The sequence below is a fragment of the Trichoplusia ni genome, chromosome 2, assembly GCF_003590095.1.
Source record: "Trichoplusia ni isolate ovarian cell line Hi5 chromosome 2, tn1, whole genome shotgun sequence".
NCBI classification, from domain to species: domain Eukaryota; kingdom Metazoa; phylum Arthropoda; class Insecta; order Lepidoptera; family Noctuidae; genus Trichoplusia; species Trichoplusia ni.
Window position 1 is genome coordinate 18,251,443 of NC_039479.1, and position 22,046 is coordinate 18,273,488.

General features: G+C 34.6%; 4 protein-coding genes across 6 annotated transcripts in view; 1 reads left to right on the top strand and 3 right to left on the bottom strand.

Moving 5' to 3' along the window:
* LOC113508517 (zinc/cadmium resistance protein) overlaps positions 1–11,048 on the bottom strand; it is a 32,708-nt gene extending 21,660 nt beyond the window's left edge. Inside the window, exons 1-4 of the mRNA XM_026891602.1 lie at positions 10,544–11,048; positions 9,680–9,861; positions 7,438–7,660; positions 4,744–5,004 (exon numbers count right to left, since the gene is read on the bottom strand). Coding sequence (XP_026747403.1) covers positions 4,744–5,004; positions 7,438–7,660; positions 9,680–9,856 — 661 coding nt within the window. The 5' untranslated portion in view covers positions 9,857–9,861; positions 10,544–11,048. The remainder of the gene's footprint in view (positions 1–4,743; positions 5,005–7,437; positions 7,661–9,679; positions 9,862–10,543) is intronic.
* A 454-nt stretch (positions 11,049–11,502) lies between these two features.
* Positions 11,503–12,422, top strand: LOC113508521 (mitochondrial inner membrane protease subunit 1). The gene is made up of 2 exons (XM_026891607.1): positions 11,503–11,771; positions 11,860–12,422. Exons 1-2 carry the CDS (start codon positions 11,664–11,666, stop codon positions 12,214–12,216), a joined length of 465 nt encoding a protein of 154 aa, XP_026747408.1. The 5' UTR covers positions 11,503–11,663; the 3' UTR covers positions 12,217–12,422.
* On the bottom strand, positions 12,416–18,381 carry LOC113508518 (glucosylceramidase-like). 3 transcript variants are annotated; one of them, XM_026891604.1, is made up of 15 exons: positions 18,287–18,350; positions 18,134–18,179; positions 17,979–17,999; positions 17,588–17,663; positions 17,360–17,499; positions 16,298–16,409; positions 15,840–15,984; positions 15,507–15,663; positions 15,096–15,256; positions 14,712–14,835; positions 14,426–14,539; positions 13,634–13,778; positions 13,265–13,344; positions 12,735–13,015; positions 12,416–12,575 (listed from the first exon to the last, which is right to left on the bottom strand). In XM_026891604.1, exons 4-15 carry the CDS (start codon positions 17,661–17,663, stop codon positions 12,461–12,463), a joined length of 1,650 nt encoding a protein of 549 aa, XP_026747405.1. In that variant the 5' UTR covers positions 17,979–17,999; positions 18,134–18,179; positions 18,287–18,350; the 3' UTR covers positions 12,416–12,460. The 3 variants fall into 3 exon arrangements, with proteins under 3 accessions (XP_026747405.1, XP_026747404.1, XP_026747406.1); XM_026891603.1 differs by lacking the exons at positions 18,134–18,179; positions 18,287–18,350 and adding an exon at positions 18,375–18,381; XM_026891605.1 differs by lacking the exon at positions 18,287–18,350 and having other exon boundaries at positions 17,979–18,022; positions 18,134–18,157.
* Positions 18,382–19,057: 676 nt separating this feature from the next.
* LOC113508520 (protein scalloped-like) overlaps positions 19,058–22,046 on the bottom strand; it is a gene marked incomplete in the record, with an annotated part of 61,468 nt that continues 58,479 nt past the window's right edge. Inside the window, 1 exon segment of the mRNA XM_026891606.1 lies at positions 19,058–21,553. Coding sequence (XP_026747407.1) covers positions 21,440–21,553 — 114 coding nt within the window.

The following is a 22,046-nucleotide window of genomic DNA, read 5'->3' on the forward strand; positions in this document are numbered from 1 at the left end:
TCCTTTCTGCTGGCCTATAATGTAAACGAAACAAACGAGGTTATGGAGAACGGTGATCTAATTTCAAAATCAAGCTCATAAGCTTTTGACGTTGTCAGAAAAAAAAGAAGTAAAGCATTTTCAAATAGGCAATCCCAATAACACGCACAATCAAACAAAAATATGTACTTGTTTAAATAAAGCATTAAACGATTTTACGACATTAATTAATTGTTAATAAGATTTACTACCAAACAGCAAAAAAATTAGATTTTCTTTTACAATGTATTTTTTTATTGTCACGATTGATTCAGCAGTTTCCTTATCGAAAGTATGCTGCCAATGTCAAGGGTAACGGGTTGATAAATCAAGTTCAAACAAGGTTCTTAGAATCTATAAGAACCTTCGTAGTCGGTGAATGGATAGAAAACGTCACACAGTACTTGGAATTGCGATATAGGCTCAAATTATTATACCGTGTTGGCTTACGTTGTGTATGAGATGAGTTTGTATGTCTATACTACTGACCTACTTAAATATATGGCCAACTTTAATGTTTGCATTTTTTTATTGCTTTTTTTTCATGCATTTTTTATACTGGCATGCAAAGAGGTTTTGCAGTTCCAGTTTGTGTAGCCTTGTGGATCAAATGGTATGGTGTATGCGTGCAAGAGTACGCATTAATAAAGATTACGTGATGGGTATACATCACAGTTCGAATAGAAATATCAATTCCCTGAACGACATTCGTGTTGTCAGCCGAACATAATTTGATGACATGCAACTCGATAATATCCAAATCAAAAAGAAATACAAACAATTTAGGAATTATGAAATCAGCCAATATGGCAACAAATAAACTTTATGAGGGAAAAATAAATATCGAAGCCGATTTTTACGGAGATACATATAAGTACCAAAACTAAGTGAAAAAAATTGAGTGTCGATATAACATCATCGGACTTATACGAGCTCTTTAAGACTACAGCGGTTGGGGAAGCAAATGTTCTCCTCCATGCACCTCCTACAATGGAAATAGCCCTATGAGCTCCATACTACAAATTTCCACGTATAAAACACAATTTATCGTATGCATTATACTATCGGTCAGTTCTTGAACAACCGAATTCAAATTTTGAATTGGAGAATATCAGTCTCGGTAGAGTCCGGGTATGTGACGTATACATCTTTTTCCTTATAACAGAGCTATTATAATTATGCTAAAAGTACATAAAACATGTAACCGTGAGATAATATAATTATTATGAATAACCTTCAACAGCTTCTCGTTATACTGAGAAAGGCGATAATCATTATAATACCAAGAAATTTGAAGATTAACGATAACATCGCTACGTCGGTCGGTTGTTCTTTTTTTAGCCACTAATTTAGATAATCATTAGAACGAAATGGTTTGTTATTTTCTGATAGGTTAGATTACTCGCTAAAATAATTAATTTTGCTGTATTTTAGGCTGTAAAATAATTATTTAGATCTAAAAATCGTTACACAGATAATAAATGAACATCGATCAATGTTCACCATGTTTATTCAATCTTTCTCTAGAGCAATTCGATCGTACCAAAGAGTTGCTAGCTCATTGTAGGTCGACTTGTGATGAATAAATCCAAGTTTCATGAAGTTTTCCACCGTAGTTAGTGCGACCTCGACCCCTTTGATAACTAGTTAATAATCTAGATCCCCTAGCTGTCCCCTTGTGTAGAGCCCCCTAACCAACCTCGTAATAAGTGAAGACTGTGTATTAAGCCAGAATTGAGGTCATGAATTATTGTTTAGATAGTTAAGCAGCGCTCTAATATGAAAAGAAATTGAAAACTACTTTAACATCGTTCTTGGTAGGCACTCGTGTACTCGTCTTGTTTTAATTCCAGTAACACGAGATTAAATGTCTTATTTGTCTGATGACACCAAGAAAGGCAAAAAACGACACCTAAATATCTTCCGTCCGTTTAAAATATGACTAAGTTTAGAAACATGTCTGACCCCATACAAAAGTACTTAGATTAGTCTACTAAATCACGTGCGAGATAAATAAATAAAAATAAACCATTCTACATAACTTCACATAGTACTCAAAGCGTGTAAGTCTAATTTAAGAAATAAATAAAACCGTTCAAATGCGAGTCCGACTCTCGAAATTGGGTTCCGAACAAATATGCCGAATAATAACATAGATTGTAAGAAAACGTGTTTGTGATAATAAAAATAAAATAAAATAAATAAAACAAAATAAAATTACAAGTTTTAAGTATGTATTCTTATAATATAGTAGCAGTAGAAATACATCATTTGCGAAAATTTCAACCCTTTAGCTATTGCGGTTTATGAGATACAGCCTAGGGTCGGACGAACGACAAACAACAAACAGCTCAACCTCAGTAATACATTTCCGTTTTAGAAAAAAAGCTACGGGACCCCAAAAACTACGGAGGATCCTCAAACAGTCTGGCGCTATCTAAATATTCTTTTGGCATCAATTAACATGGGCATTGTCATAACGGGAGCGTCTTGGCAATATTGATAGCAATTAATTGTGTAACAGTGTTACAATATTTTAGTATGTCACTGGCACGACGCCTACGAGCACGTGTTATATAACACCTTATATGAAGCCAGAAGAAAAAAACAAATAATTTAACGAAATCAAGAGTAAACATTACATTTTTGGTATTTTATAATATTTAATTTGGGAATTCTCAATAAATATAGAGAACACATGAATGTCATGGTACCATTGCGGTTATGTATGGATTTGTATGCACAAGGTCCAGGTTTCATACTAACGCAGGCAATGTGACTTTTCAAAGTTATAGTTACATAGTTTTAAGACACTTCGGACGAATGGTGAAGGAAAACACGAGAAGACGTGATTTCCCCCTATATTGAATCTGTTACCGCCAACCCGCAGTGAGCTAGCGTGGTGATCAATGCTCAATGCTGTGCCCAGCGGTGGATATTTTTATGCAGAACGCCACAAAATATTTGTGGTTTTCCTCTATATTACCTCTAGCCTACTCTACCACCGATATTCAAAGAATTGTTAGAAATATTCTGTTATTAGAACATTAGTAAGTATTGCGTTCGCGTAATAGCCTTAGAAAGAATGGAGTAGAAACGTATTAGAAAATGGAAGTTTGGTTGGATATCAGTTCATTGTAAAGTTAGCGCTAGATCCAAATATAAAGATTAGGAAGAACTTGATAGATCCAAGTTTTGAAGTTCTCTCGAAGTTTGGACTATAGTACCTATACCCAAGAATGTTGGTATTGTGGAAAGGGGATGTAACTAGTGCCAAGTGTATTGCGCTTTCCCTCCCACAATTCTCAGACTCGAATCAGTTCAGCTATAAAAGCTAGTAAGCGCAATGTTCTGTACACGTGCTACTTCATCTAAAGTGGGCTGTAATTTGTTGTTTATTGTTAACTAAGATTAGATTCTTGTGGTTACCGGTGATAGAGTCAATCAGATGGAAAATGTACTTCCTTTAAATCACAATTGAAATCACTTAGACAAAAAGGTATACGATTGAGGAAATTGCATTTTATAATTCATAAAATCTTCGTACTTCTACGACTTCAGAAAGTTTTAAGCTTGGCTTAAAGAATGAGGTACTTTGGTACTTTAAAGGGGACAAGATGGGATCCACTTTGGGTACTATTATTGCGGTCTTGAACTACGTCATAAAAGTGAAGTCAAGTAGCTTCATATTCCTATAAAGCAGATCCTCTTTTACATCATTCTTTACAAATACGTTAACTACATAAGCACACGGCTATCGACAAATAAAACGACTGAGCGCGTTTTCAGATCAATGGTGTGAAATACACGCCACACGATAATGGAAATGCTGCCGATAGTGTTAACGCCTAACTAAACGTTTCTAGGCTAAGGTGTTCGTTGACCTATATCACACTTTTGCTTTCATAAACATTAGTCTCGCTGCATTGTTTTGTTTTCTGTCCAAGTGTTTCTAGGTACATGTTTAATGCTAGGAGAATGTTTTGAATGTTTTATTTTTCATTCTTGGCTTTCTTTAGCAATTGTTTTGATATCCAAATATTTGGGTTTGACAGTTATTGAAAAATGTTTTCCATTCTACTAATAAATTGTTATTAGTTGTATTGTCTTACTTTTATTTTAATAATATAAGAGACAAAGACCTTTGTTTCTGAACAAAAAGAAAAAAGTAGATGTCATACATTACGTAATTTTGAAAGACTACCTCTTTACAAAACAATTGTAATAAGAAACCAAATCAATACCAGTGAGTGACGCAAATGTATCTCTAACCTTTTGTTAATCACCGCCTACAGACTAAACTGATAGGTGAAAATGACATAAATCTGTAGTGCTTTATATTCTGAAAGGAATGAATGAAAATTTCTTATTAAAGAGAGCATACGTCGTTGAAAGCTGCTATGAGACGAGAACTTACAGTGACGTCACATTTTCTTAATAAAAGATGAAGAGGGCGCACCCGGCGCACAATGTACCAAAAAGTTTATGAATTTGAGAGCAGAAAACTAGCATGTAAAGATCACGTCTCTTCGACGACCGCTTTTGTTTGACGATAGTATTAGATGATAAGGTACAAATGAAACATGAGGTATTAACATTGAGCTCAGTAACGTCTGCAACCAGTAATTGACGGTATTGTCTAATAACTTATGTAAATTAAACCATTTAAATAACAAAATGGGGCATAATCGCACAGCTATAAAGGCACAATAGAATTGAACTTACCTAAGGCGTCGGACAGGATATGCAGGAACACGCCTTTCATATTCATATGGCCGGGATCGTGGGCCGCTCTGCAAGGCGTCTGCTTGTTATTTTTTGGTACTTTATCGGGTTTCGGTGGGACCATCTCGTCGGTTTCCTCGGTGTCGGTGGCGTTGTGTCCTAGTGCCATATCAGCGTTGCTGTTCACGATTTCCGTGAGATGCCGCACGTTGGCTGGAGGTGGGACCCCGCCGTGAGAATGCCCGTGGCCTCCGCCGTGATCTGAACAAAATGAATAGTTGTAAATTGTCGTCCAGTAAGGTAAATGATCTGTCAAGTTAATGATAAATAACAGGCACTTGGAAAGTGGAGCATGTTATCAGACGCAACGGATGGCAGTTTTGTTTATACGGAATTATATGATTTAATTTTCGTCTACTGTCAAAACGAGGAGAGCTGTTTAGGGTCTCACCAGCGTAATGGTACAAGAATAGAAGCTATAAAATACTATGCTACTTAGTTTTCAAAGAACTATCGATTTGCACAATCCCAAGTCCAATAGGCTCCCTTACACTACTTAATTTATAAAGAAGTAAATCATTAACCTTTGATGAACACGAATAATGTTAAAGTAGGATTTTTTTTTGTTTACGAACTTTTTGGTGAAATAAAAAAATGGAAAGTTTTGCAAAATTGTATTTTAATACTTTGAATCTGTCCATAACAAGATTTTTAAACCAATTAATTTGTTTCGGTTTGGAAATGACGAGCCCATTACTGATAATCAAATCAGCTACGTTACTTAAAACTGATCAAGATCTATTTAGGATTTCTAGGTTGACTAGAATGGGTTTTGAATAAACTTTCATATTTAATCGAATAATTTTATGGTTGATTTGGAAATAATTGGTAATTTTATTAACTAATGTTGATACCAATATTATAAATATTTTGAATAACGGGCACTAAATATAGAAATAACTAGGTACATATTTAGATTGAAAGGAATTTCGATGTTTCCAACAATACGAATAAATAAACAGGTAAATGATGTAACTGAGATGAATCACAAAGTATTATTGAGAAATCTCTGACTAATTCGACTAAAAACAAATAAAACTGGATATTACGTTATCGAAAATTCCCGTTCTTCGAGTGAATTTAAAAATAAAAATACCCAAATTCGAGTTACGTTTGACAACAATAAATATTTATGATACACCTATAGTGAGCATAAATGTTTGTTATTATGACGCAATGCCAAGGTCGATGAACGGTTACCTGATTTGTTCAGTTAGACTACATTCTTAAAGGTCGAAAATGTTACTTTTTTAATTTCTTTACTCGTAAATCAAGTTTGGATGCCGATCGACAATATCCTTTTTTTATTCCGTTGCTTTCAATGCAGTTTTTTTTATTTAAAAGCTTATTTAAGTAGCTTCAGGTACCTTCACTTCAAGAGCAAAATTTGCCAAAAGCTTTTTAATTAGGAACAAAAAATGAAGTACCTACTATATGAACAGAAAAAGTTTGCAAACAATTAATTTATACTTAAGTAGTATCTAACAATGGAATGGTAAAGTCCCAAACCTCCATAAAATTATAAATACATTCCCGTCAGTGAAGACGAACATTGAATTTTAAATGCACGAAACAGTTTCGTTTTAGAACAATGGCTTGAGTAGGATTGAAACAATAAAATTTTGAGCGGAACAAACGGAACGCATAAATATTGAGACGAGTTAGAATACTGAATCATCTGTTAAGTCGTAAAATGAACTCATCAAGTTTTATGGTACTTTACTAGGTAATTATTAGATGAAAAAGTATTTTAGCAATCAAAATATTCATCGATCATCTTATTCGCGATTTAAATAAGGTATGGGGAAAGCTTGAACTCTAGAAAAGGATCTAAGTTAAGTTTTTCACCGACTTCTAAACCGATGAAATTCTCAATTTGGCCGCTATTGTTTTCCACGGAATATCAACAACTACGGCAGCGAAACCGTGACCAAAATCTAGTCCTGACTAAAATCTAAAATTTGTAGTGTTACCGCATTTGGGAGTCACGTGAGTATTTTTCACGGCTCGCGGCATAAGCTGTATCCATAAGAAAAGTGCACAGCCAACGAAAAAGTAATTACGTGTTAAACAGCTAAATAATAGTAAAACATAGTTCGATTTAACGTATGCAACTTAATACATCCAGAACGGATTGATTTCGAAGCAGGTATTTACCAATTATCCATATCGAATTGTTGTGTTATTTATCTGGTTTTAATTACACGATACCTTGACTATACATAAACAAAAATAATGAACAGTAATACTAATAAACTGCTGTAGAGGCCGGAGTTTGAGTTATGTGGAGGACATTGCAATCATTAGGTCTTGGAGTAATCATACTCATGGTAAATACCAGGTCACTTGATAAGGCAATTGAAGATCATTGTATGACAAGATATCCTCAATGTGCGAACAACATCCTTTTTTTCCTATAATGCTATTTCCAAAGAGGTTTTTACCAAGAAACTGGCCTCATACTTTTTGATTACATTTTGAATTTAGAAGAGGAATGAATATGAATGGAATAAAATATTAACGTTTCATTATTAATAAAAAAAAAACAAAATCTTACTAAGTAATCGACAAAAATAGTCAGGCATAAAAAAATTAAACTGTTATATAAGAAAAGTATTATTGGACAAAACTTACCATGGAAGAGGAACAGTCCCACAATATTCAGGACTAAACCTAAAGTACCAACGGCGACCAGGAGTTTCGCGTCGTGTATCGTCTCGATCTCAATGAACCGCTTCACAGCCTCCACGGTGATGCTGAAGCACAGCGCTACGAGGAACACTGCGTTCACGAGCGCGCCCAACACTTCCGCGCGTGCCCACCCAAACGTGTTCTTTGACCATTTCTTTGGTGACATCTGGGTACAAAGTATGCAGAGTTAGGGAGATTTAGGGAACACTTTAAATGATCACTTTGTCGTCGCCGCAATCTCGGCCCGACAGACACTTTTTTTTTTGCTTATGGCAATCTGCTAATTATTTTCGCAATTTCTGCCAGTGTTGTGTATTAACCACACATGGCATCTGCGAGATATGACTGAATGGAAAACAGAAACAGAAACTTTTAGGTGTAAAGAAGATACAGATGGACATAGTGTACAACCTTCTTTTAATTTCGTTTCAGCATTATACGGAAAAATTGCAAAAGATGTGTTTGCGATACTATGTCGAGTATAGTTGCTTACTTGCTTGTTATTCACGCGGAAAACATAGAGCAAGTCATTTCCTTGAATATAAAACAAAATAGTTAAGAACGGTTTTCCTTATGGTCTTCCTATAGGTTGGTTTGACTTCCTACATCCTTTCGGTACAAATGGGATATCTTTTTACGAAACTAAAAGTTAACGATCTTAATGGATTCTCTCTCGAAAATCTAAGAAAATTTCGATATAAAGCTTAAAGAATAAAAGACTGATCGTCAAAATTTGAATTGTTTGAGGCAGGTCACTGAATGACTTGCGCGTAGGGGGTATTGTACGAAAAGAGACGAAAGGTCGGGTTAGGTCAGGTCACTATAAGGTCAGTTCGACTATAACCTTAAACGAGTGAAATGAAAACCATACGAAATTTAAATCTTACCTTACTCTATGATAAACGTGAATCTGAATGGTATGAATCACTGCAATGCCGAGAAACCGGGTTTTTATTCGAATACAATTTAAATTATTGTGTACTATGGCATAAATTAATAGACGGGGATTTACATTCATGATACAAACATTGAATATACATACTTATAGTAGCCATGTCTGTTTTATAAATCAAAAGAAATTTCACAAGGGTCAATGTACTTTGCCACGCGCAAGTGTTATTTTTAAGGAAAACACAATGAAATGAGGGTTTGATGTCTTATTTTCTGATTTATCTAATCAGTATGAAGTAATAGGTGAATGTGGATTAAAAATTACAGTTCACCGAATTATAAAAAAAAAAATAGGAGGTTATTTATCATCTAATAGGTCTTGGTTTGATATTATTTACAAGCATTGTTTATGATTTATATCATTTTGTTTATGCTAGATTTATATCTTTTACACGTGTTTTAAAATAAGCTAATATATTAAACCAGTCATAGAGTGACCATTTTTAAAAACTCTTTTTGCATGGTATTTCTATAACTTAGTAGCAATTTCATGTATTAAAAAAGAAAGAAACATTAAGTAAAATTACTGTTTTACTTTTAACAGAATATTTATAAATCATTTAAATAAAGTGTGACTTGTAAATGATGTGAATATGCTTTGACATAATTACAAGACTTATGATGTCTTATGTAAAGATTTATAATTAGGTATGAATAAAAATCATGTTAATGAACCCATTAACAAATGTAAACTCATTACCTTTGCTTATTATCCTAGTCTTTGAGTTATGTTATTATAAGTATAATGACTTTGAACAAGTGATAATAATAATAAACAAAGTTCTTTGAATAAAACTTACATAAATACAATGTGGTGACTAAACACAGTAGAAGTAATAATGTAATAAAAAAATTACCGAAAATAATTAAATAATTCCCTGAATTACATCAAATAATGTTTCCTTACCACTATGCAGTTCAGGCAAACTATTAATAATTTTATAAGCTATGCCTAATTTTCCTTGTTTTATTATTCCCATTATCATGTTTTACTCTTTACTATTTGCACACTTAATGTAAATTTTTGCCTTATATTTTATATAATATACAAAATGTAAATTAATTATGAAGGCTGTTTTGGTGATGTTTCAGTATTTTACAGATTTTTATTGGATTATAACATTGTTTTAATAGGATGTTAAAATTATGTTACAAGAAGAAGCAGTGTAAGTCTTATCTTCGTTTAAAATAGATTGATTATTTGGTTAATACATGTAAATAGAACAAGTCTTACCTTAACTGATAAAAATGCAATAACAAGAGCAGCGACATCACTTAACATATGAAATGAGTCCGCTACTAGGGCCATAGAGTTGGTGATGTAGCCAACTATCAGCTCCACAAAAAAGAAGCTGCCAGTTAGCCATAGCATAGATAATAAACGGCACTTTTTTCCTGAAAACCTCCCCATGATTTCTGTTGGAAGAAAAGAAAACATATTTTTTACAACAAGAAAAAAACAAAACTTTTCATGTCATTACTAAAGGTTTTGAACATCTGGCAATAGTTAAAAAAGGATTAAAATTTTAATTTTCAATTACATTGATAATTTCATTTATATTATCAATAATTGAATTTAAAGCATATACAATTTGCACTGTGTTAATAACTGATAAGACTCATAGTAATTACAGTACAATATAATATAAACTACATTTTACAGCACATCAGATATTGATAAAAGAGGTGTTACTTAGTTACATTTTCTTAATCATAGCATGCACAGGTACCTACTTTATTCATTCATTGATAAATGGTTGTAGTTACTAGGTTACCAAATAAATTCTTAATTACAAACTATATAGTTTGTTACTTTAACAACATTTATCTAATCCAGACAATCATTGAACTGTGCATTGTGAATAAAACGGAAATAAAAATAACACATGTGACTTGGGGGAGTCTGAAAGACTGCAACACTTTTCCATGCCACCAGAACATACAGAGTGTCTACACAAATTCGTGAGGAATACAACACTAATGTATCCCATAAGAGGAATTGTTTATCCATACCTGAATACCTTGATAACGATATATGCATGAGTCACACATAATTCCAAGATTTAGGGTCAGGCACTATGAGCAAAAAGGCACTTACTTGGTATAAATTCCTGCGCTTCGCAAGCTTCGTCGACAATGTTAATCTTCCATCAGGTGCTCATAATTCAGTTGGTACACAAATATGCACACTCATTTCACAACAATAGGTTAAGGTTCTAATACAATATTGATTCTACTCTAACCAGGCATAAACATAGAACACCGCGAATAGTTGATAACGTAAACATCTAACACTACTGGGTAAACCGAATACAAATATCTTCTACTGTTGACCGCTGATTTTAGTCGAAATAATCCCATAGAATTCAAATTCTAATGTGAAAGCTGATGGGATGACCGTGTCGAAACAAATTTTAGTACACTTAGAATTTTGCTGTCGAACCAACGAATAAAGAAAACAGATGAACGTTTAGTGCGCCGTGGATTATGTTATTTCACTTTAATGTATCAAAATTTATGACGAATCGCTAAGCTCGATATGCCCCAGCGAATTCCACACAAGGCACACAATAATCTGTTTGATTCTGGCCCGCTGTCATTATGTCAACTCACATGCAATGAAATTCATTAAATAAACTAAATTGGCTAAAATCGCCTAATTATATGTTTAGTCGATTTATGTGTGAAAATGGTTGAAATTATTTAGAGCTCGAGATTTTTAACTAGATAATACCTAACCAATTATTTGTTATTTTGTGACTTCTTTTCTATTTATGTATAGTGTCACAGCAACCTTGGCTCGGTAATAAAAATCTTTGAGCGGTAATAATATAAAATAAGTGATAATAATGAAAAACGTTACATTTTTTTTTTATTAGTTTGTGATTAATAATTTTAAATTCAGATAATTTATTTCTGATTTGTAGTCCCTTAATGATATAAGTTGCTTCTTACAACTCTAAAGTTCTGTAAACTTCAAAGTATATTCAAAATTTTGTAATCTGTTGACTTCCCATTCACCAGTTACTAGACGACTGACAGTAATGTCAATGTCAAAATGATACTATTTTCGTAATTTTTATGTTTTGTTGCTAATAAGATAGTAGTATTATTTTATTATAAATTAATTAGAATCGTGTTAACAAAATGGAATAGTGCACATGGCAGATTCGGTAGCAGTAGTCTTATAAATAATATATATTTAAATACTATACATTATGGCTTTTATGAAATTCGTTGGTAAAACCTGCGGTTTCATGGGATATATTATACAAACAGCATGTATAACGCATTGTACTTTTGAATATGTTGGAGACTTCGTTATGGCAAGTATACATAGATACATAAAATAAGGATTGCTACTGTTATAACCTTATACTTCTGTCACAAAACTAGAATTTATTCTGTTTACAGTGTTCTGGTCCCTCGATGGAGCCCACGTTGCAGACGAACAATGTCCTATTTACTGAACATATATCACCAAGATTGCAGCGGTTGCGGCGTGGAGACATTGTGATATTTAAAAGTCCTTCAAACCCCAAACAGAATATTTGCAAAAGAATAACCGCTATGTCAGGTGATCGCGTCAGGGGTAGCTTCCCTAGACGTAGCCAGGTGGTGCCCAGAGGTCACGTGTGGCTAGAAGGTGATAATGCAAGTAATTCTGCAGATTCCAGGGTGTATGGCCCGGTGCCAGTAGGCTTAATTAGAAGCAGAGTAGTGTGCCGAGTTTGGCCATTTGATAAAATCACATTATTGTCATCATGTTGACCTTTACACTAGTCTAAAATGACTTATTTTATTTTTGATTTACCCTTATATGTTACTTAGTAAAAGTTACTAGTATATTGTGATATTTCGTTACTTTTTTTGTAAGTACAGAATATTGTGCCAAGTTTTATTTCTGCCAATGTTTTTGTTTGGTTCAAGGTTGATTGAATGTAGAGATGGTAGGATAATAAAACTGTTGTTACAAATATAAATAATTTTATTTAAATAATCACACAATAAATACTTATGCTGGTGTGCTTGGGTTGATTTCTATGGTCTTCACGGATCTCTCTTCCATTACAATATCAATATAGTTTCGATTGCTGATCCTGAGCTTAACATTCATTACTCTCCTCAACCTGGAACAAATGATTTCAAATATTATTATGTTGTAACAGTTTCATTCACAAAACAAAATTCAAAAATGTTTGAAGTGAGGATAATATCAAGTATAATATGTAATGTTAACTGGGTTTGAAAAGTACTAATTTGTTTTGCCCTTTAGTAAGGAACTGTACCTGTTTTGAAGGACAACAACAATGTTGCCATTTTCCTTAATGAAAGCTACATTTTCGACAGTCGCTAAGCTTGCGCGAGAGACCGTGACGCGGCGGGCGCCTCTCGGTATGAACTTGGAGAAGTGTCCCATAGCATAGAACATGGGCTGTTTGATGAACTCGTCTTTATCACCGTATACAAGGATAGGTGCGTCTACGAAGTTATCTGCCCAGTTCGGGCCGCCTGTTGGGCTTAGGCACAGGTTCCAGTCGATCCAGCCGACTACGAAGTTGTTTAGATCCTGTTGGCGATGAAAAAAAGAGGCATTATATTGGTTATAGGCTACTTTGATTAAAAAACGTAATCAAGTCATTAAAAAACGAGGCTAAAGCACGAGTAACATTAAGTTCTTTGTAAAAAGTAAGTGACGATGTCATGTAGAACGAATGTCCATTCTGGTGCACATATGATAAATAAATATATTATTCAATTATCTTAATAATTGAAAGTTAATGTGAATTATATTTTGTTATTCAAAATGTTAACTTACGTCGATGATGCTTGTGACGTATCTGCGTGCTCTTTCCCAGGACCCAATTGCTAGTTGTTCCAAATGCCAGGGCATAGAACCTAAAAAAATAACAATTTAAAAACCTTATTGGTTCAATTCGCGATCCCGCCGCCGGGTCAGCTCACGTTCCCGTTGGGTCCGATACTAGCTGGGCTATCCCAACAAGTAGCGTAAATAATCTGTTATTAAATAGAAAATTAAGAAAGTAATTCTTCTCTGTTCTGATATACTCAATCAAGAATTGGACATAATACCATAACGAACTGTGATAGTTCTCATAATCCACCTTTTATTTATTGAAGCTGAGTGTGAACCACTTGCCGTAAAAAAATTACATTCAATAGTTACCTTCGCAAGCTTCAGTTGCTAGAATAATCTTGTCAGGATACCTATTCTGGATTAAAGATAGCGTTTGTGGTGGGAAGAAGTTTCCGTACCAATGTACAGCAATACCATCCAGATAGTCAATTGATTTAGGATCTTCTCTTTCCATCTGGAAAAAAACAATTGAAGATTTTTAGTAACAATATGAGCAGACGAGTCTTTGAGTAGAGACTGCGGATCGGCAAAAACAGTTCAGTGGCTGATTGGGAGCCTACAGCCACGTCGTAACGCTTAGAAGCCTCTCTAGGCCGAGTATTGGGCTGTCACGCTTTTAAATCCATAATAATATTACTCCTTCTAACGCCTCCGGAAGGCGTATGTCCAGCATTGGACCTCAAAAGGTTGAGTTGAGATGGCTGATTGTGTTAAAAACTTGGGATTCATTTTGGAATAAATATTTTTCTTGTTCTTCTATTAAAAACGTTCTTTTTTAAAAACGACTCCCGCAGTAAGGAACTTAATTCCTTGTGTCGCGGGGTGTTTTACAAACATACAAATCACATGCACAATGACACCCAGACTCAGAACAAGCATTCGTGGATGACACAAATGCTTGTCCTACGCGGTGATCGAACCCGCGACACGACGCGCACAGTGGGTTTGGCTTGGTAACCTTACTCGGCTATCCGTACAGTCCAATTGGGATGCCGTCTAGCGTAAAAGTGAAGGTAAAAAAAATATTGATAAGAGAAGTTGGTGTGATGATCTAGTTTACGATCAAGCAGACTGATGGGAATGGACTCATATAATACTTACTCCTGCTAAGTAAATTGGCAACAGGTAACGTTGGTCATCAACACCCAAGATTAAAGTCTTATTGTATGGGGAGTTTCTGATTGTTGGACCAAGGTTGTTCGCTACCCAGCGACCCTGAAAACAAGTCATGTTTTATCCTCCAATTATCCTGTAACCTTGTATACGGTACTATAATAATAAGAAGCTGATACTGAACTGAATTTTTTGGCAAAGCGATTTCAATTTCGTCGCTACTTTTTATCAAAAAGTTGTTAAAATTCATAGTTGAGGAACATTTGTAACCTACCAGTTGTGAAGGAGCCCACCCGAGAGAGTTGAACTGCACAAAAGGTACGATCCCGTTAATAGGCTCGTTAGTTGTGGTGATAGCCCAAATCTTTACATCGATTTTGTCGTACTCCTCAATAAAACTGAAAAAAAAAATATTCTCTCTTAACATATACCTATTACGCTAGTTCGGTGTTATGGTAATTCAATCAATCAATTGATTCATCTTATCGCGGTCCACTATTGGACATAGGCCTTCCTCACTGAAAGAAACGGTTTTTTTTCTATTAATTGTCCCATAGCCCTTTCATTACTTTCTCTATCACCAACCGTCTCTTCTAATGCTAGCTAAACCCAGTATGCCGGTATAAATTGCTGTAGAGGCGTAAGGAAAATATATTACCGTAAGTGGTAGTCAGCATAAGCCTGGTAGTATTGTGGTCTTAGCTGTCCAAAACCAGTAATCGCTTCGTTGGTTTTCATCCAAATCGGAGGAGACCAAGTACTCGCAGTGATTTTTATCTCGTCTGTCGCTACTCGTTGACTTCTCCTGATCATTGGTAGCTGAAATATAAAAATATTGTCTTAAGTCCTTTTAGAATATTTCAGTCCAGACGTCGAAGTGCGACGTCTCTTTTCCACAATTGCAATAGATTTTTTATATTAGGATCCTCGTTGGAGAATACCATTTTTCGTTAAGGCAGCGTAGGCCGTCAAAATTTTGAGACTGCTTTCTTAATTTATTCAACGTCCTTGAGGGGACGGGAAAATTGAGCTAAAAATAAGGGTATCTTGTAGCCAGAATAGTAATTACCTTTAAGAAATAGTCTTCAGAAGACAGTGAAAAGTTAGATAGAGTAGTATCGTGCCACGGGGTTTCAGCATAAGTGTAAGGGTGCTCGGAGAAGTCACAGCCGCCGATCGGTACACGAATGAGGTTGTATTCCAATCCTTTGGGCCCGAAGTAAGAACTAAAAGAAAGAGTAAGGGCAAGTATTTATTTATAAGGAGATCAATTTGAGCTATATTAGCATCGTCCTTTGAATAATTTCCCACAAGTTAGAAGCTAGAAAGACTGAAAGATACTCAAATTAGTCAAACGTAGCTATTTTTTTTAGATTTGTAACGAGATATTGAATATTCTTACTCTATGAATTGCTGTTGAGTAGCGTCGGATAATTTACGCCAGTTGATGGCTGCAGCATCTGTGACTGATCCTCCGAAACCTTCGATATATTGGTGACGAGAAATAGTTCGAATTCTCAGGACAACGTTGTTCCAGATCTGAGAAGCTTAAATGTAAAACTTTTCGTATAGTATAGTTTTGAGATCCAGTTTCGTATTAGTACAGGTTGCCAGTGAAGAGATAGTGGCCGTATTTTCGGAAATATGTTTTTTATCCGACTTCTACATCCAAGTTGATAAGTTAAATAAGATAAATAAACGTCTTTCGATAAAACACGTTCGATTGATATAAAGTTATCCACTTTTGTTTTCACTTTGGGAAAAGGCAAGCGTCTACTCATTATCCTGTGATTATAAACTTTAGTACATCTAAATAAAGCACTTTCTGTAATAGCAAGTAGTTTGCTGGTTCCTACATACCCTCAGGTGGATCTTGAGCACCATCACCAGCCGCGGGCGCGTCATCTTCAGTCCCTCCATTATTTACTTCCTCCAAAATTCGTCCAGAACTCTTTTCAAATCGTTGACCTGCCTGGAAATATGTATTGCTATCTACAGTTGTATATTATGTACCTACTTCTGAATTACTTGCCGTGTATTAATTAAACATCGCTTTGCTATTGAGATTTGTCCGCCTTGGGAAAGCTGAAAGGATGTGCCAAATTGACTAAAGTCTGTTTAAAATAGGATTTGCTAGTATCGTCATCATGCCATATTTATTTTATTCTTATGTGTACCCTTATTGAAAAAAAAACCATACGTAGATCTAAATCACTTCGTTGAGTAAACAAATATTTTTGATTTAGATAACAGCAATCAACAATAACTTACTTTTAGAAGATTTTCAACATTGATATTTAATAAATCGCACGATATACCGACAGCAACGTAAATGATAGTCATTAAAGTGATATCATCTAGTATTGTTTTTACTTTGCCAATCGTTACCCGGAACCAAGAGTAGGTTAGTTGGCTGTCAAAATGTTCACTACGTAGAGTTACCTTAACTTTACTATTTATTAAAATTGGTAGAAATAGAGTCTTGAAACTTGGGATGGCATTCCAGATCGATGTTATCATCGTGTCTTAGATCACATAAAATCCTACCGAAAACATTGACCCTCATTAGCCGGAGGACAGGAGTCCTTCCAGCAGCTATTATAAAAGGAATTTGTATTTCTGAAAGCGAGACAGATACAAGGCTAGCGTCCCTCTTTCACAACTGCAAGTCTTGCTTTGGGAGGTTATGGTAAGGACTCGGGAATGCAATGCGTGGAAAAGTGGGCTTGATCCCATTTTTGGCAAGACGAGATAATCCTCTTGGTCACCCAATTCCATGAGGGAGGCTGTGGATAGAGACACCTTTTTACCGACTAAGCTGAAACAGCAGTGCTATGTCATCCACGTATTGGTGTCAGTGGATGGCAATGCGTTGCAAGCTGTGTATGAAGATTTTAAGTAGATAGATATATAAAATCTTACATTGCTAGAAGTGTAAACGACGTAAGTGCCAGGTTCAGGATCCCTTCGAGTGATGGTGTCACAATACGTAGCGGTGCAGACGCACACTACAGACCTTCCTTCAATGCCAACATCTCGACGGTTGCATGGCAGATCTTCATCTAAAATTGGTGTATCACACTTCGTGGTTAGTAACACACTCGTTAATGTTCTGTTTTATATTAATCTTTTATTTTATTCCGCTCTTACCTTCTTGTCCCAGTGCGTTTAATGAATACAGAAGAAGGATTGTGGCAATGAACCCCACTGCCTTGGAGATAGCCATCTGTAACGTTAATGTGACTCAGTACGGATTCCATATGACTATACAAAGCTTTTTAAATGATTTTGATATCAAAATTTTATGTTATATGATTATAATAAGGACTAATTTACCTTTATGTTTAATGTAAATTATTTTTGTTTTAATTTTTTATAGTTATTTATCTCAGCACTTGCTTTAGTTACAGCTACAATAACATACATATCTGCTGTCTAGGTATATCATTTTTGCACTCTACTCAATACTTTTTCGAAGCATTTGAAAGAAACTAAAAAAACATAAATACAAATACATATAACAATAATAAACCAAACTTACCTCCACGAACAAATCGGCGTACTGAAAGCATTTCTTGGTTAGACCTTGAAACAAATTTTTAATCTAATCATAAATAATTAATCTTTAGATTAAGATTCACTTTATTAATTATGGTCCCTTCTACATATGATTATATTGAGTCATTTTGTACTTACAGAATTGTTGCCAGATGTTTGCTGTGACCTAGACACGTCACTGTCACTGTGAACATTGAGGTATTTGAGTTTCAAAGGCAACGTAAAGTAGAGCTAGATGCTAAGCGAGGCAAGCTCGAGGCTCGATCACACGCGGCCATACACGGCCATTACCTCAGAGGGGTGTTGACTTGCAGTGAATGTGGACGAACTTTCACTGCAAAAGTTAGCAATGACAGTCACCAGAGGGCACATCACTCACCAGCGATGCTCTCAATACACAGATCCAAGTCACTGAGGCCGAAGTCAGTCGCGATCATCGTCATCAATAACTGTTTATAAAATTGAAAATCATCATTTTGAAAGTGTTACTTTTATAGTAATTAGAATAAGTAATGAAAGTGAACCTTATTGGTTTGAAATAACGATTCTGACGACATTACATTCACAGCAAAACAAATGCTTGCTTAACGTCATACTTACTATAACACTTATACATTTGAATTCAAGAAAGCTACAGCTCTAAGTCAAGACAGAATCTGAATCTCAATTGATATATGTACAACAAAATGCCACCAGTATTTAGTAAGAGGCGAAAGATTAATGCGTTTTGAAGGGAACCCATTGTTGCCACCAGTATTTATTGGTTAAAGGTAACTAGGTATTACTAAACATCTGAAGGTATTTTGATAAGATGTACGTAACCCTAATTAGTATCAATTAAATCCATGGCTTCAGTGATTAGAAGACTGATTACATGTTTTAAAATGCTAGTGCAATGTTCTACGTCACTGACTTTAACATTAGATTATAGCATATTAATTGATTTATTATGTTGACAACGATATATTTATACGTGAATCTGTGCCATCTTTGTGCTTCGTGTAGGGTATGTAATCAAGGGATTATAGATAAAAAGAGATTCCGAAATAATAATACACATAATTTTATGAAGACAATATAATTAAATTTTCATACAAATCTTTAACGTAGTATTATTTTTAAAATACTGTACACTGTCGGCTAGTATTGAAAGAAATCATTTGCCATGTCGATTGAAAAGAAATCAACAAAGTAAATAATCATCAAAACAAAGTCAATGTATAGAGAATAGAAGAGTATTGCAGCCGATTGCAAATGATTATCCCCAACTCCGCCGACTAATTCTTTTTATATTTTCATATTGATATGGCTGATTGTCGATATGAAAGACTTGTATAGAAGCAAAACCCGCTTACAAATACTAACTGAAAGAAATGCGCTAAAATTATATTTATTTACACAACACGACCTAACGATACCTATTATTGAATATTGCCATCGGCATCAAACAATTCCATGTTTAAGTTTAGTAACTATATCCCAGTCCGCCGCTGCCGCAACGGACCCGAATAACTTGAGTTAATCTCATTCGTTTGAGTACATAATATAACATTAAAATATAAAATCACAACAGGGCAGATCTCTTTTTCTTTACTGAACACGCCGTCGTATTGCAAATTGATGACAACACTTGCCATAATTTTGATAAGAATCATGAAAGTTATATTATTCTCAAATAATATTTCAACAGAGTATTGGACAGTGAAAACTACAGTTGCAACAAAAATTAAGTTTTTCTTAAGTACTAAATATGTGACAACTTTTCTGATAAGTTCTGAACGACTATCGCCATATAAAAAAAGAACCTTAAAGCTAGTCACTTTACAATTTATCTAATATAACTCTATCAAATAAATACAAAAATCTCTTATTTTTATTATCTAAGATAATATTTTCCTACCTCATGTCTTGAAACTAAACACTATTTAATGCACATAAACTTAACACTGTGTAAAATTAAATGAGCGCGCCACACGACGCGACGGGAGGACCCTAAAAATATTTGACTAAAAGAGAGATCAAATCATTGCCACGCAAACACATATCCATGCAAGTATGCTGAGTAGTGTGGACACTCATTTGTACTTTGAAATTGGAAGCAAAAGCGGCCATTATTGCTTTTTATTAGTTTCGTGAAAAATATACAAGTATTTGTAACAATTTATAATAGAAAATATGGAAAACTCTGAATAAGGAAGGGTCTTTAGGGTAAAGCTGCCTCGGGCGCGTGAAGAGTGCGCCCCACTATAAGAACAAATCAGTTTCTAATAGTCAGATATGTACATATTGTAGGTACACGATCGTACAAGATTTGTCAACATTCTTATATGATACACTTTATTACACAATTCAAGATCTGGCAGACCGTGTGAACACATGGACTCTATTAACTTTACGTACATAACAATAGAATATGTACAATGTAGGTACAATAACATACCCTAAGTACCTAGTATTTAATGTGGCAAAGACTGCAATAGTAAGTCAAATCTGGCAAAACGTACGTAGAAACTAGATAAAATGCTATGTCTCAAAAAGACCTAAAAATAACAAGGCAAAATGAAAGAATAATTAAAGCATAATAAAATACTCGAAAGAAAACAATAGATGCCAAGTTGTTTAAAATATGAAAATATAAGATTTCTACACTAAAGGACAGAAGGAATTGGACTGGTTTTCAAAGACAAATAAACCAAGCGACTGTAAATTGTACCACGAGTACTTATCTGAAAAAGAATAGGTGTTTATCTCTATATATATACTTATTAAACCTATTATTTCCATGGTATACTACACTAACGTTTTAATCCTTTCACATACGCATTACACTACTAAATTTCTCTTCAACATTTAATGCAGTGAAAAGACTAAATATGCTCAAGTAATTTATGTTAATGTAACATAATTATAGAGGCACTGTGTGTATTCAAATCTATATTTTTATATGACATTTTTACACGCGAAGTATACCGAACGATATTTCGTATTTAGAGAATTATGTAAAATATTATTGTTACTCTCTTTATCTTAGAACCTTAAACAATATCATTTTAGAATCAAGAGTATTACGAAAGTAATAAACGAAGATATAATACTATAGACAGAGGTCTACATGATCTGTTGCCGATTCTTGGGATCAGAACTACGATAGATAATATTTAAAATTGAGCTATGTATAATAAACACTCAGTTACAAAAATACTTGTAGCGTAATTTTCAGATCACATTTTGCTATTTTAGGTTTTAATAACAGATATTTATATTTTGTTGAATGTAAAGACTGTTGCTTATCGTGTATTGACGCACAGCTGCGAGGGCGCGGGACTCGCGCGAGATGGCCGCCGCTGTCATGTAGTGTCACTTCGCCTGCTGCCCCGCCTCACTCTGCCTACCGCGCGTAGCCCGCGTGTGACGGCAGTGCCCGCGGGCCGCGTGTTGTCCGCTTCAGTCTTTGACGAGCCTGTAGATGTGATGCTGCGCGCCGTGCTCACTGTTCGACACTTCAAACACAAACGCGGCACATAACAATGTCTCTTGCGTGTCTCTGTTTGATACCACCTGGTGACAAAAGATATTCGTTAATAAAATCAAGTAATTATTCTTTTTATTTAGGTATATTTTAATAAGGAGAGAAAATTTTTGAGGAATAATTTGTTTCTAATATTTTCATTCTCAACATTGTTAGATTCAATATGGAGGAAAAGTTTTGTTGATTTGTTGTAATTTATTACCATTTAAGTATATTATTTTTAATACGCATTAGTTAACCATTGCAAAGATTTTAAGAATCCTGGATTTCCCTAATAACTATCAATCAAAAAGGTTTATATTTAAATCCAATCTGTACTAATATTGCTGAAGCGATTTCATTGACCATTTATTAAGGAAGCATGGTGCTATGATTAATAGGAGCAAAGCAGTAATGTAATATGTTACAAAAACTTGAAGAACCTGCGTGCTATCAAAAGCTAATCCGATTTAAAAACTTCATAGCCACACGGACGAAGTCGCGCGCAACAACTAATGTATTATAAAATCATATATTCTACGT

What these genes read in the sequence shown, in the direction of transcription:
- LOC113508521 (XM_026891607.1), top strand. Translation starts at nt 11,664, where the DNA reads ATGGCTTTTATGAAATTCGTTGGTAAAACCTGCGGTTTCATGGGATAT. An exon ending in ATGTTGGAGACTTCGTTATG is followed by an intron (nt 11,772 to 11,859) that starts GCAAGTATACAT and finishes TTCTGTTTACAG; the next exon opens with TGTTCTGGTCCCTCGATGGA.
- LOC113508518 (XM_026891603.1), bottom strand. Translation starts at nt 17,663, where the DNA reads ATGGCTATCTCCAAGGCAGTGGGGTTCATTGCCACAATCCTTCTTCTG. An exon ending in TGCTCAAGATCCACCTGAGG is followed by an intron (nt 15,985 to 16,297) that starts GTATGTAGGAAC and finishes TTTACATTTAAG; the next exon opens with CTTCTCAGATCTGGAACAAC. An exon ending in GGTGGGCTCCTTCACAACTG is followed by an intron (nt 14,540 to 14,711) that starts GTAGGTTACAAA and finishes ACTTGTTTTCAG; the next exon opens with GGTCGCTGGGTAGCGAACAA.